Source organism: Oncorhynchus tshawytscha, unplaced genomic scaffold (assembly GCF_018296145.1).
Source record: "Oncorhynchus tshawytscha isolate Ot180627B unplaced genomic scaffold, Otsh_v2.0 Un_contig_4783_pilon_pilon, whole genome shotgun sequence".
NCBI classification, from domain to species: Eukaryota; Metazoa; Chordata; class Actinopteri; order Salmoniformes; family Salmonidae; genus Oncorhynchus; species Oncorhynchus tshawytscha.
In genome coordinates, this window is record NW_024609377.1 from 38,580 (window position 1) to 54,703 (window position 16,124).

At 38.0% G+C, this 16,124-nt stretch overlaps 1 protein-coding gene and 1 long non-coding RNA gene across 3 annotated transcripts in view; one reads left to right on the top strand and one right to left on the bottom strand.

Annotated features, from left to right (window-relative positions):
• The window catches only part of LOC121844680 (titin-like), a 41,025-nt gene extending 29,099 nt beyond the window's left edge, over positions 1–11,926 (top strand). Inside the window, exons 9-19 of the mRNA XM_042315061.1 lie at positions 6,657–6,789; positions 6,972–7,304; positions 7,399–7,719; positions 8,193–8,459; positions 8,824–9,087; positions 9,195–9,309; positions 9,676–9,824; positions 9,999–10,089; positions 10,195–10,249; positions 10,361–10,589; positions 11,640–11,926. Coding sequence (XP_042170995.1) covers positions 6,657–6,789; positions 6,972–7,304; positions 7,399–7,719; positions 8,193–8,459; positions 8,824–9,087; positions 9,195–9,309; positions 9,676–9,824; positions 9,999–10,089; positions 10,195–10,249; positions 10,361–10,561 — 1,929 coding nt within the window. The 3' untranslated portion in view covers positions 10,562–10,589; positions 11,640–11,926. The remainder of the gene's footprint in view (positions 1–6,656; positions 6,790–6,971; positions 7,305–7,398; positions 7,720–8,192; positions 8,460–8,823; positions 9,088–9,194; positions 9,310–9,675; positions 9,825–9,998; positions 10,090–10,194; positions 10,250–10,360; positions 10,590–11,639) is intronic.
• Positions 5,486–9,650, bottom strand: LOC121844682. 2 transcript variants are annotated; one of them, XR_006082111.1, is made up of 5 exons: positions 9,291–9,650; positions 8,920–9,003; positions 8,150–8,304; positions 6,617–7,425; positions 5,486–5,619 (listed from the first exon to the last, which is right to left on the bottom strand). It is a non-coding gene; the product is annotated as an uncharacterized LOC121844682 (long non-coding RNA). The 2 variants fall into 2 exon arrangements; XR_006082110.1 differs by lacking the exon at positions 5,486–5,619 and having other exon boundaries at positions 6,321–6,780; positions 7,007–7,425.
• Positions 11,927–16,124: the final 4,198 nt, after the last annotated feature.

Here is a 16,124-nt window from a genome sequence, read left to right on the forward strand (position 1 = left end):
AAAACGTTTTTTTTATATTACAGTTTAGCCTGTCATTCTTAAAAATAAGAAAAAGATTTTAAACGTATTCCACAGTTATTATAATATTGTATGACATAATGGCTGTCAAGCATGTAAATGTGGCCACGTTCGACATTACAGCCGACTTTAAAGACGAGGCCAGACTGACTGACCTAACGAGTAATCTAAGGTAATTATTTATCATGCAAGCCGATTTGTAGATCAGTCAGTCAGTCAGAATGTACCCGTCACACGTCACAGTTTTGATCCTCTTGAACACAGCGTTGTGTGAATGAGGAAGGAAGCTCTCTCTGAATCAGCATCTTGGTCCCTGACATAGAGTTGGATAGAGGGCAAGGCTTTGCATCTTTTCATGATGGGTTCTGTGACAATACCGGCAGCTCAACTGACGGCTCTCTCTATTTTAAAGTAGTACATTTCTTCTTCTTCAACCTCCATGATTTTAATGACAGTCGATAAACAAACTGAAAGGTTGCAAACAATGTTATGCCCATGCTTAAACAGCCGTTGTAGCTAGTGTGCCTTTTATCCAACTCTATGGTCTTTCACAACTTCAAAGTTGTGTCAACCACAGACCTCATATACCTCACAGTCAGTGTCTGTTTCCTCAGACTGACAGATAGTTCATTACAACGCCTCTCTCCCCTTCACTCTGTAAGTATGCTTGACAATATCTTAAAATAGGTATAATTTATTATTTGTCTATAGCCATGAACCATAATCCTCTGTTATGGGCATGACTTTTGCATGTTATTGTGAGGGTTCTGAGAGTAGTAGACTGTGGTGGAGAGGTTTGCATGTTATTGTGAGGGTTCTGAGAGAGTAGTAGACTGTGGTGGAGAGGTTTGCATGTTATTGTGAGGGTTCTGAGAGTAGTAGACTGTGGTGGAGAGGTTTGCATGTTATTTTAAGGGCTCAGACAGTGGTAGATTATAGTGGATACTTTTTTTGAACATTTGATTGAGAGATATATCCTGTACATGTTGCTTATACAGTAATATTTTTTGCCTGCAAAATGTGAGCCTAATAAGGCAAGATTCTCACATACACGTGTCGGTTTGAGAAGAGTACATTATAGTGGGGACTTTTTTGAAAATGACCTAAAGTAAGAGTGACAGTAAGAGTAAGAGTGATTGAGTGAATGTTTCGTGAAAGGTTTAGGAGTATAATTAATATGAGACACAGTGATGGTGGGTTGTGCTTAGGAGTAGTATGAACATGAGACAGTGATGGTGGGTTGTGTTTAGGAGTAGTATTAACATGAGACAGTGATGGTGGGTTGTGTTTAGGAGTAGTATTAACATGAGACACAGTGATGGTGGGTTGTGTTTAGGAGTAGTATTAACATGAGACACAGTGATGGTGGGTTGTGTTTAGGAGTAGTATTAACATGAGACACAGTGATGGTGGGTTGTGTTTAGGAGTAGTATTAACATGAGACACAGTGATGGTGGGTTGTGTTTAGGAGTAGTATTAACATGAGACACAGTGATGGTGGGTTGTGTTTAGGAGTAGTATTAACATGAGACACAGTGATGGTGGGTTGTGTTTAGGAGTAGTATTAACATGAGACACAGTGATGGTGGGTTGTGTTTAGGAGTAGTATTAACATGAGACACAGTGATGGTGGGTTGTGTAGGAGTAGTATTAACATGAGACACAGTGATGGTGGGTTGTGTAGGAGTAGTATTAACATGAGACACAGTGATGGTGGGTTGTGTAGGAGTAGTATTAACATGAGACACAGTGATGGTGGGTTGTGTAGGAGTAGTATTAACATGAGACACAGTGATGGTGGGTTGTGTTTAGGAGTAATATTAACATGAGACACAGTGATGGTGGGTTGTGTAGGAGTAGTATTAACATGAGACACAGTGATGGTGGGTTGTGTAGGAGTAGTATTAACATGAGACACAGTGATGGTGGGTTGTGTAGGAGTAGTATTAACATGAGACACAGTGATGGTGGGTTGTGTTTAGGAGTAATATTAACATGAGACACAGTGATGGTGGGTTGTGTTTAGGAGTAGTATTAACATGAGACACAGTGATGGTGGGTTGTGTTTAGGAGTAATATTAACATGAGACACAGTGATGGTGGGTTGTGTAGGAGTAGTATTAACATGAGACACAGTGATGGTGGGTTGTGTTTAGGAGTAGTATTAACATGAGACACAGTGATGGTGGGTTGTGTTTAGGAGTAGTATTAACATGAGACACAGTGATGGTGGGTTGTGTTTAGGAGTAGGATTAACACAGTGATAGAGGGATGTGGTTTTGTTGGTATAGATCACACTCAGCATCACATTCCTGTTTTACCTTCCTGTCCTAGATAGACCCATTACAGGCCTCCTGAATCATGAAATAGTTATTTACACAGAGATCCTATTAATTTACTAGTTATTAGTTCTAATATGTAAATGCTTCTTTATATGGACATGATATGCACGTCATATGCACTTTACAGTGTCTGGACAGCACATTACATTAGACTGTATAGATAACATGCTACATTAGACAATATGGATAACAGGCTACACTAGACTATATATGGATAACAGGCTACATCAGACTATATATAGATAACATGCTACATTAGACTATATATGGATAACAGGTTAATTAGACTATATATGGATAACAGGCTACATTAGACCATATATGGATAACAGGCTACATTAGTCTATATATGGATATCATGCTACATTAGACTATATATGGATAACAATGCTATATTAGACTATACATGGATAACAGGCTACATTAGACTATATATGGACAGCACATTACATTAGACTGTATAGATAACATGCTACATTAGACAATATGGATAACAGGCTACACTAGACTATATATGGATAACAGGCTACATCAGACTATATATGGATAACAGGCTACATTAGACTATATATGGATAACAGGCTACATTAGACTATATGTGGATAACAGGCTACATTAGACTATATATGGATAACAGGCTACATTAAACTGTATATGGATAACAGGCTACATTAGACTATATATGGATAACAGGCTACATTAGACTATATATGATAACAGGCTACATTAGACTATATATGGATAACAGGCTACATTAGACTATATATGGATAACAGGCTACATTAGACTATATATGGATAACAGGCTACATTAAACTGTATATGGATAACAGGCTACATTAGACTATATATGGATAACAGGCTACATTAAACTATATATGGATAACAGGCTACATTAGACTATATATGGATAACAGGCTACATTAAACTGTATATGGATAACAGGCTACATTAGACTATATATGATAACAGGCTACATTAGACTATAAAGTATATAGACAGCAGCAGTCAACACAGCAGACTATGGTGATGATGATACTGATGTCTCTGCTAACTAATGCTACTCTCAGTACTGTACACAAGGGTCAACAGTGTAACATAATATGATAGTGGCATGTTGTACTACAGACATCAGTGTGTTGGTGTAGCCAGTGTTGTGTTTCACCATTCTATCTGATTCAGGTTGTAATGTTGACATCAGCACAAGATTATTTCTTCTTTATTATTTTTCTATTTAACATTTATTTAACCAGGAAGGACTCATTGAGATTTAAAATCTCTTTATCAAGAGCGTCCTGGCCAAGATAGGCAGCACCAAGTCATTACAAAAATGACAGAAAAACAACATGAAAAACTACAAGTCATCTAGTAAAACCCATAGAATTCCCGTATAACAAAATCAAAAACAGCAAATTATAAACATTGACAGGTCAGGGAATCAGTCTCAAGATCATTCATCAGTGATATAAAAATACCAATCAGGACAAGTTCTTCCAGTTTAAAAGTATTCTGTAAGGCGTTACTATTATTGAGGACATTATTATTAGGATGGTGCAGTAATGTTGAGATGCCAGTAGGAGGAGCTCTAGTCTAGAACACTGGAACCTTCAGTACCACTTTGATGCAGCTGATGAGGAGAGTAAATTGAATGTGTTTGTAGAATAGAATGAATGACATCATGGAACTGACCAAATGTAAATGGAACTTTGACCTGTTCCATGTAGAACTCAGAGGGACAAGACAACACATTCTAAGATATTATAAACATTCCATATAGAATAGTCCACATATTGTTAACATGGTTCTGTATTTAAATAAAAGTGGAAATGGGGAACATTTTGTCCATTATAGAAATGTAGGACCCACTCTAATACAGTAACCTTCCTTTTCTGATGTGCTGGTCTGGTCGTCATGCATGTTAGTGTCTTAAAGAGGAAGGAAAGGACAGTTGTGTCATCTACTTTATATATGTATCAACCACAGAACTGACACTTACTAGCAGTTTCCACTCACTACCAGTCAGTTGACTCACTGTACAAGACCTCTCCCCTTCACTCTGTAAGTACTCTTTACAATATCTTGAAATATAGTTTCTGGTTATCTGTTTTTAGTCAAGTCATATTATTGAGGGTAATGTATCATTTTACTTGTTGTTATGAGCTGTGTTTTGGTTGTTACATCAGGACCAGTATTCATAAAGTGTCTCAGTGTAGGAGTGTTGATCTACATAGTGATGAGATAATTAACCAGGGTAAAAAAAGACATTCAAACCAATATTTAAACACTGCAGTGTGTGTGTACGTGTTCGCCCCCATGGGTGTGAATGACACAGTGGATTTATCTGAGGGCCCTTTAGGACCAGACTGATAGGGAGGAGGGTTGACATCTATACTGTGTAGGATGTGTGTTTTAACTTTTCTACATCCATAACAACCAGCTCTCTAGACTTTGATACAGACTCCATGGGCCTTATGGGCCTTTCCTACAGATGGTGTCTGTATTTGTGTGTGTGTTGTGTGTGTGTGTGTGTGTGTGTGTGTGTGTGTGTGTGTGTGTGTGTCAGTCGCTGTTTAGCCTCACAGCTTGAGGATAGTAGCTATCATTGAACCTGGTGGTCAGTCTTTAGGCTGCTGTACAGCTTGATGGACTGTAGAGGATTGAACATTTATCCTCCTATATTTGGGGTTCTGAGAATAAAACAGCTTCAGAACGATCAATATAGAAATGTGTGTTTACAGTAATACTGTTGATGTTGAATAAGTTATTGTTGTTGTTTATAATGATGATGATGACAATTGTATATATTAGGAATTTATTTTTGCTTCATGCCAGTTTAAGTAGACAGACGTAGACAGACATGCAACACGTCACACACATTACATACATACATAGTGCAGTAGACTTACAGACAGACAGTATTCACATAGACAACCATATAGCACAATACAACACATCACACACATACAGACTTACAGACAGACAGTATTCACATAGACAACCATATAGCACAATACAACACAATATGAGCCTGGTTCATTTTCAGTAATGAGGCCCTGTACCCCATTTACAGTTTATACTTCAATGTAGCAGGTGGAGTTATTCACCAGCTATAGAGTGAGTTGTTGTTTATGTTTCTAAGACTGCAGGGTGGGAGATGCAACAATGGCCTTGAGAACAGCAGGAAGTGTGTTGGTGGTCTTTCTCTGGTCTGTAGCAGGTATGGTCTCATTCATAATGTTTTAGTTGCCCTGTATATCAATCTAAAGACATTTCTAAAAGGTTAAGAATCATAATGTTATTCTGGTGTTTTCTGTTAGGTGTCTCCACTTCACTTTAAATAGTTATATTTCACTCCTCACTGAGTGATGCTTATCTCTGGTTTCCATTCACACTTCTGCACATCAGCAACAGTAGCAGAATAAGAATGTTGTCAACCACCAGCAGGGTTGGGGTCAATTCCATCTCAATTCCACTCAATTCAGGAAGTAGACTGAAATTCCAAATCCAATTATTTTCAAATCTTTTGAATTAGGAACATTTAGAAAATGTGGAATTGTATTTTGGTTAACTTTCTGAATTGACTGGAATGCTTTTTACTTCCATGATGTATATTGAAATGAATACTAGGATGATATAAGGGAATGTACATTTGAGTAGATGGGTCCTACAGTATCCTGCACATGTTTACATGCATTTGGATGTAATATTGTAACGTCTGTTTTTTATAGTCTTGACGTCACAAATTAAGTTCTCTCAAGGTTGAGTCCTGTGACACTGTGTTTCAGGTGTTCTGGGACAAAATACTGTGAAGAGTGTCTGTGCCTTAAAGGGGTCATCAGTGGACATGCGCTGTCCTGTTCCCAGTGTGACCCAAGTCACAGAGATAGTCTGGTATAACACACGGTTGAATGATAAACCTTATGATCTGAGATGGGACCCTAAGTATGATCGTCGTGTAGAGTACAGTGGAACTACAGAGAAGGACTGTATCCTGAGAATCACAGACCTGAGACAGAGTGACATAACAACATATAACTTCTTCTATAAAACAAACCAGTATTCAGAATGGAAACATTCATATGGATTCACTCTCAGTCTCACAGGTACTGTATAAATATTACAGTACAAGTCAAGTTATTTACTACATGTTCTATGAGAACAGTGACATGGTGGTGACTGACAGACTTCCTCCATTATTGTTTCATAACCTCTCCCTTCAGATCTAAAGGTGGAGAGGATATATGACAACACACTGACCTGTAGCACCACCTGTACTCTGACTGACAACCCCACATACATCTGGTACAAGAACGGACAACATCTAGATGAGAGCACCTCCCCCCAGTACAAAGACCCAGTCTCCAGTAACTATGACGATAGTTTCTCCTGTGCTGTAAAAGGCCATGAGGATCTCCCCTCTCCTGCAGTGTGTAAGTGGGGGAAAAAGTGTTGATTCAAACACAGTGTTTCACTCTAGCAATACCAACAGCTCAAATGGTTATGATTTATACTGAAATGACTTGAAATGAACAGTTTACTTCTTTACTTTGCAACTACAGAAACAAGACATGAAAAGTTAAAACTATTAACAGAGAGCCTCTTTCTGATTCAGGTGTTCAGGGTCACAACTGCTGGAGGGTGACTTACACCAAGAGGAGAATCTGTGTCTTGAAGGGCTCCACAGTGGACATATCCTCCTCTTACACTCATCCCACTAGTTATATAGAACAAGGTTCATTCTGGTTTACACAGAAAGACCCTGTAGATGTCAGGTCATATCCAGGGTCTGCAGGTCGTGTGGAGTACAATAGGAACACAGAGAACCACCACACCATGACAATAACACACCTGACAGAGAAGGACTCGGCTGAATACAAATTCAGATTAATAACAACAGATAAGGGGAGATTTTCTGGTCTTCCTGGTGTGATGTTGACTGTCACAGGTAATACTTCACCTACAGTTATTACTGTAATAGGACAAGTCTAATCACATGACAAGCCAGTCTGGAGTCAAATATGACTGATGTTTCCTCTTAGATATCCTGTTGGAGATGGATCCTACGTCTGTGTCAGAGGGGGAGAGAGTCACACTGAGATGTAGAACCCAGTGTACAGTCAGTCTCAACCCCACCTACATCTGGTACAAGAACGGACAAAGTCTGACCAACCCAATCACCAGTTATAACAGCCTGATCCTAGACCCAGTCACCAGTTATAACAGCCTGATCCTAGACCCAGTCACCAGTTATAACAGCCTGATCCTAGACCCAGTCAGCAGTGAGGATTCAGGGAACTACTCCTGTGCTGTAGAAGGCTTAGAGAGAATCCTCTCTCCAGAAGAGACTCTCACTGTCAGATGTGAGTACATGGAGTGTTGATATATCTACAGTGAAAGTCATTGATATCATCTCTTTAATAGATGGTTCTACATGTCAGTGTAACATACTAATCTCTACTAATTTACATAATCTCTGTAATACATGTTTCTACATGTCAGTGTAACATACTAATCTATTCTAATTACATCATCTCTGTAATACATGGTTCTACATGTCAGTGTAATATACTAATCTCTACTAATTTACATAATCTCTGTAATACATGGTTCTACATGTCAGTGTAACATACTAATCTCTACTAATTTACATAATCTCTGTAATACATGGTTCTACATGTCAGTGTAATATACTAATCTATACTAATTTACATCATCTCTGAAATACATGGTTCTACATGTCAGTGTAATATACTAATCTATACTAATTTACATAATCTCTTGCTTCCTTACATGGTATATGGGTTCTTATTTGTTCTGTCATCTTCAACACCAGATGGCCCAAAGAACACCTCAGTGTCAGTCAGTCCCTCTGGTGAAATAGTGGAGGGCAGTTCAGTGACTCTGACCTGCAGCAGTGATGCCAACCCACCTGTGGACAAATACACCTGGTACAAGAAGAATGGAGGTGGCAATCAGAGTATGACAGGACCACAGCATGTCTTCAATCAAATCCAGTCATCTGACACTGGAGAGTACTACTGTGAGGCCCAGAATGAGATGGGGACAGACAGGTCTAGGACCATAAACATGGATGTGAAGTGTGAGTAAAGTACAGCTCAGTGTTTGAATGATAAGGTAGCAAAACAATTAGAACTAAATGAAGTAGTCCTGAAGTACAACATCTCCAAATGTGTATTATTGTTAACGTTTTGTGTAATTTATATTTTTAGATATTCTCTGTTAGGTCAGAGAACTATATTTTTGACATGTCATTTGTAAATATACTACTGTCATATCCTTCTGACATGTATATTCTATTTCTTTTCTATTTTTAATAGTCTGGCTTCACAGATTTTGATATATATGATTACCATTTTAATCATCTGTCAAATTCAAATTTATTTTTACATTTAATTTGTGAATATACTACAGTCATATCCCTCTGACATATTCTCCTTTACTAGATGCTCCAAGGAACACCTCAGTGTCAGTCAGTCCCTCTGGTGAAATAGTGGAGGGCAGTTCAGTGACTCTGACCAGCAGCAGTGATGCCAACCCACCTGTGGACAAATACACCTGGTTCAAGAAGAATGTGACCTCACCAAAAGCATCAGGACAGAGTTACAGCATCACTAACATCATCTCTGAGGACAGAGGAGAATATTACTGTGAAGTTGAGAATAAATATGGACGTCTCATCTCTTCTTCTGTGTCTGTGGACGTTCAGTGTAAGTTCACCTAACCTCATCTTTAATCAGAGGATCACATTTAAATTAACATTTAAATTACAAGTAAAACTCTATTAAAAACACTGTTGTTACATACTGTCCACCAGACGGCCCAAAGAACACCTCAGTGTCAGTCAGTCCCTCTGGTGAAATAGTGGAGGGCAGTTCAGTGACTCTGACCTGCAGCAGTGATGCCAACCCACCTGTGGACAAATACACCTGGTACCAGAAGAACGTAACCTCACCAAAAGCATCAGGACAGAGTTACAGCATCACTAACATCATCTCTGAGGACAGAGGAGAATATTACTGTGAGGCTGAGAATAAATATGGACGTCTCAACTCTTCTTCTGTGTCTGTGGACGTTCAGTGTAAGTTCACCTCATCTTTAATCAGAGGATCACATTTAAATTCATATTTCAATAACAAGAAAAACACTATTTAATACACTGTTGTTACATATTGTCCACCAGACGGCCCAAAGAACACCTCAGTGTCAGTCAGTCCCTCTGGTGAAATAGTGGAGGGCAGTTCAGTGACTTTGACCTGCAGCAGTGATGCCAACCCACCTGTGGACAAATACACCTGGTACTTTCAAAATGAGACTTTAATAAATGGATGTGGACAGATCTACAACATCAGTAACTTCAGGTCTGAGGACAGTGGACATTACCACTGTGAGGCCTGGAATGGAAGAGGATCTAGGAACTCTACAGCTCTGATGATCATTTTACCAGGTGAAGTTCCATCTTATATATTTCAATACAAAATTATGTTTCAAGCTAATATTAATAATTGTACTTTGGCTTATACAACTTTGTTTTATAATTATACAGTATATACATTCAGATTAGATCAGTTATGAACAAATATTGTTCTATTGTACTCATATCATCCATATTTTATTGTAGGGAAACAAACCTCAGTTCAGACTGCAGCTGTAGGAATCATAGTGGTTGTTCTGGTTCTCATCCTCTGTCTCTCTGGACTCATGTGCTTCAGGTGAGAGATTCTTTTAAAGATTATTTCACTCCAAATCTTTTTTATTAACTAACTTTGTTCATTGATTCGTTCAATAATAAATTAATTAATTAATGTGTAAACCAGGAAGAAGGCCTCCAAATCCACCTCTGACACAAGAGACACATCAGAGAATGTACAGGTGAGTCTATTAGAATCAGAGAATGTACAGGTGAGTCTATTAGAATCAGATTATTTGTATTGCTTGGTGGAACATTTCTACTCATCATGTTATCTGTCCTCTTCCCATCAGGGAGACTCTAGTCCAGTGTATGAAAACGTCTCAAGCATGTCCACAGCCTCTACTGCAGCACAGACAGCAGCCACCGTCGACCAGGATGATGTCCACTATGCCAGCATCCACTTCTCTCGCTCCAAAAACCAGGAAGTGCCTCTGTACTCCACCGTCCAGTGCATCAGCCCCAGAAACAGGATGTCCAGTACGATGCTGTGAAATTCAACCTCCCCAGTGCTGCCAACCAGTGAGAATATTCTGCCATTAAAATAACATAGAGACATTTCTAGAGCATTGTGAATACACCACATTAAAGGAGAAGTTGGCTTTTTTACAACCAAATTTCAATTTTTTATCTAAATGCCATGTTCCAGAAGGGTCCAGACACCTTTTTTTATCAATTTCACTTGTTTTAGGGAAACCACCAATTCACTTCCTCATCCTCGTTGTGCAGTACGGAGGCTCTGAAAAAACATGAACAAATGCTCCAAAAACACAAATCCATCCTTTTAGAAACAGAAATATCTCAGTATAGTGATGCAGGTCTTTAGATGTAACAGTTGTACACATGACATTGTGTCATTCTGAACTTTATCCACAACGTTATATTCCGTTTTGTGTGACTCCTGCTGTTTCTCCGTCCAACTGTTCTATTCTCAGTGTATCAGGCTGATAGAACGGATGAGAAGCATCGTTCAAGTGTCAACAACATGGAACATGACGTTACGGATTAAGTTCAGAATGACACCATGTCATGTGTACAACATCTAAAGACATGCATCACTATAGACTACTTAGAGCTTTTTAGTCTCTAAAAGGATGTTTTGGGTGTTTTTGGAGCCCACTGAGTGAACAACGAGGATGAGGAAGTGAATAGATGGTTGGGGATAGTTTCTCAAAAACGAGTGAATTCGCCCAAAGAAAATCTGACCCTCCAAAAACATTCCAGTTACATATGTTTCTAGATTTGGTTGTAAACAAGCTTTATTCTTGATTACAGCTCATTCATATGCTGCTGCTTATTGGACGAGAAGACCATGACGTCATTAATAAGCAAAAGAGTTGACCCCTAGTGGCCACTAGTGATGGCATTTCCTTATAAACCCAACAATATAATGAGAGAGTGGTGGTTTTGAGGAACTGTTTTGTGTTCCAAATGGAACCCTATTCCCTATTTAGTGCACTAATTTTCACCAGAGCCATATAGGCCTTGGTCAAAGTAATGCACTAAAAAGAGTATATGAAGGTTTTTTAGGGGGATGCAGATTCTGTTACATTTCTGTTTCTCTCTCTTCAGACCCACGGCAGCACAAGCAGCTAAGGAGGACTCTTCTGAGATCTATAGTAGAGTCAACAAACCCAGAAGACCTGAACACAACAAACCCAGAACCAAGAAGACCTGAACGCAACAAACTCAGAACCAAGAAGACCTGAACACAACAAACCCAGAACCAAGAAGACCTGAACGCAACAAACCCAGAACCAAGATGACCTGAACGCAACAAACCCAGAAGACCTGAACAAAACAAACCCAGAACCAAGAAGACCTGAACGCAACAAACCCAGAACCAAGAGAACCTGAACAAAACAAACCCTGAACCAAGAGGACCTGAACTCACCAAACCCAGAACCAAGAGTACCTGAACACAACAAACCCAGAACCAAGAGGACCTGAACACAACAAACCCAGAACCAAGAGGACCTGAACACAACAAACCCAGAACCAAGAGGACCTGAACACAACAAACCCAGAACCAAGAGGACCTGAACACAACAAACCCAGAACCAAGAGGACCTGGACACAACAAACCTTGTAAATCATTTTTATGTTAAATATTTTTCCATTCATGTTTTAAGTAACATGGAACAGAATCTGAACACAATAACTTTGCTTTGTATTTCTGAAAAAGCCTCGATGTCCAGTTATATTTTATATGAAGGCTGAGAATATTATAAATATATGTTTTAATTTCTTCTTGATGTTCGCTCACAGGAACAATACTTATATTCTACAGTACCATTCTGTTACATTCTACAGTACTGAACTATTCTGTTACATTCTACAGTACTGAACCATTCTGTTACATTCTACAGTACTGAACTATTCTGTTACATTCTACAGTACTGAACCATTCTGTTACATTCTACAGTACTGAACCATTCTGTTACATTCTACAGTACTGAACCATTCTTTTACATTCTACTGTACTGAACCATTCTGTTACATTCTACAGTACTGAACTATTCTGTTACATTCTACAGTACTGAACTATTCTGTTACATTCTACAGTACTGAACCATTCCTTTACATTCTACTGTACTGAATCATTCTGTTACTTTCTACAGTAATATTCTGTTACATTCTACAGTAATATTCTGTTACATTCTACAGTATCATTCTGTTACATTATATAGTACTGTACTATTATGTTACATTATACAGTACAGTACTATTCTATTACATTGTATAGTACTGTACTATTCTATTACATTATATAGTATTGTACTATTCTGTTACATTATACAGTCCTGTACTATTCTATTACATTATACAGCACTGTACTATTCTATTACATTATACAGTATCATTCTGTTACATTATACAGTCCTGTACTATTCTATTACATTATACAGTACTGTACTATTCTATTACATTATACAGTATCATTCTGTTACATTATACAGTCCTGTACTATTCTATTACATTATACAGTACTGTACTATTCTATTACATTATACAGTCCTGTACTATTCTATTACATTATACAGTACTGTACTATTCTATTACATCATACAGTATCATTCTGTTACATTATACAGTCCTGTACTATTCTATTACATTATACAGTACAGTACTCTTCTGTTACATTATACAGTCCTGTACTATTCTATTACATTATACAGTCCTGTACTATTATGTTACATTATACAGTAGTACTATTACAGTATACAGTACTGTTTCTATTCTATTACATTATACAGTGCTGTACTATTACAGTATACAGTACTGTTTCTATTCTATTACAGTATACAGTACTGTACTATTACAGTATACAGTACTGTTTCTATTACAGTATACAGTACTGTTTCTATTCTATTACAGTATACAGTACTGTACTATTACAGTATACAGTACTGTTTCTATTCTATTACAGTATACAGTAGTACTATTACAGTATACAGTACTGTTTCTATTCTATTACAGTATACAGTAGTACTATTACAGTATACAGTACTGTTTCTATAGTATTACATTGTATTGTATTATTCCATTACAGATGATGCACATAATATATGTTTATCTGATATTTTCATATTCATTTGTTATTGGTTTTATGACAAAGTTCTGGTAATATTTTGCCTCAATGTTCTGATGCAACGTTTCTTTTCACTTTGTCGTGTCTGACTGTCATTCTTGTGATGACATGTTATTTTATCAAATAGATTACCTAACGTTTAATTGATTATGTGATTGAATTAAGTCATGCAACAATTAACTCTCTAATAACCTGGGGCATGTTGGAGCTAACCATTAAGGAGAGAGCTGAGCATTAAATAGGTCTGGTTGCCAGGCTGAAATAGCAAGGACATGCACATTAAAACTAGTTAGAGCTAGGCAGAATACTGCCCCCTTTGGAGGAATTGCGTGCCCATAGTAAACAGAAAAAAGATCTGTCCAAAATTGCTAATATATGCATATAATAATTAATATTGAATAGAAAACACTCTAAAGCTTCTAAAACCGTTCAAATTATGTCTGTATGTAAAGCAGAACTCACAGGGCAGCCATTCTCCCAAACTCTCTCTGTCATCAGGAAAGTTGGGCCAACTTTGACGTCATCGCCCCCACCCTTCCCAACCAGCTACGGATCTGGGAACAGTTTCTATCTCTTCAGCGCGATGTCTCCTTTCAATGGGGTGTTTCATTGTGAAAATCGCGCGCTCCCTCACCCTTTGGCGGGCTAAAACCTTCGGGTCACGCGAAAATACACGTACTCTCATGCGCGCATCGCATCTGGAGCTCTCTTTGTTCCAGGATTCACCAAACGATGTCAGTTTGTCTGTTCGAGCTGATAATTGTTTTGCACGTTTAGAACATCCTAAAGCTTGATTCTGCACTTAGTTTGACCAGTTTAGTCGACATATAATATGTAATTTTGAAGTTTTGATGCGCAACTCCTAGAATTTTGGCTGCATTTCAGCCGGAATTTGTCGTGTTTGATAACCCAAAGACACAGACTTGAAAGCCAAACGCAGTTTTTGGTAAGTATGACTCCTTCCACAACTTCTGATCGAAGAACATCAAAGGTAAGGGAATATTTATGTGGTAATTTTGTGTTTCTGTGGACTCCAACATAGCGGAGACATATTGCTAATGTATGAGCGCCGTCTCATATTATTGCCTAGTGAACGAATTCTGTAACGTTAAAAATAAATGTAACACAGCAGTTGCACCTCGTAAGCCTACCCCCTACTTTTTCGCAACATTTTGGCGTCCTGCTACTCATGCCAGGAATATAGTATATGCATATGATTAGTATGTGTGTATAGAAAACACTCTCACGTTTCTAAAACTGGTTAAATCACGGCTGTGACTATAACAGAACGTCTGTTTCATCGAAATGCGCAGGAAAATCTGATCACTGAAAGTGGAAAAAAATATCCATGCGCCACTTCAACCCATTGTTAAAGGTGAACCGTATTAAATGAGGCCGAGGTTGCAGTACCTACAGCTTCCACAGGATGTCTAGAGTCTTCTCATTTGCTTCGGATTTGATTCTTGGTAGAACCGACCCAAGGGAACCGATTCCCTCCGACCTCCAACTTGATGTATTGGCTGAGTTTTTTCCGGACATTTTTTCCAGATGACCACCTATCGAATTTACATCGCCTCCTGATGATTTTTATCGCTTATTAACGTGTACTAATACCTAAAGTTGCATTAGAAAAGTATTTCGAAGTGTTTTGTGAAAGTTTATCGTCGACTTTTTAACTTTTAAAAAATGACGTTACGTTATGAAACGCTATTTTTTCCGTTTATCACACAGTCTTCATAGATCGATATCTAGGCTATATATGGACCGATTTAATCGAAAAAAGACCCAGTATTGATTATGGGACATCAAGGAGTACCAACAAAGAAGATGGTCAAAGGTAATGAATGTTTTATATTTTATTGTGCGGTTTGTGTAGCGCCGACTATGCTAATTATTTTGTTTACATCCCCTACGGGTTTTTGGGGTGTTACATGCTATCAGATAATAGCTTCTCATGCTTTCGCCGAAAAGCATTTTAAAAATCTGACTCGGTGCCTGGATTCACAACGAGTGTAGCTTTAATTCAATACCAAGCATGTGTATTTTAATGAATGTTTGCGTTTTAACTAATACTATTAGCGTTTAGCGTAGCGCATTTGCATTTCCAGAGCTCTAGTTGGGACGTCTGTGTCTCAAGTAGGAGCAAGAGGTTAATTAAGAAGCATTGTATCTTTCTAACTATATGTAGAACATGTATATTTAGTCAAAGTTTATGATGTGTATTGTTGTTATCTGACGTTATCTGGTGGAGCTATCATCATTTCTCCGGACATTTGAGTAGCATTTTTTGAACATGGCGTCATTGTAAACAGAGATTTATGGATATAAATTGCATATTATTGAAAAAAACATAAATGTACTGTGTAACATGTCCTATTACTGTCATCTGATGAAGATTTTCAAAAGGTTGGTGAATTATTTTTCTTTTAATCCTGCGTTTGTTGATTGTATCTTTTGTTCAAAAT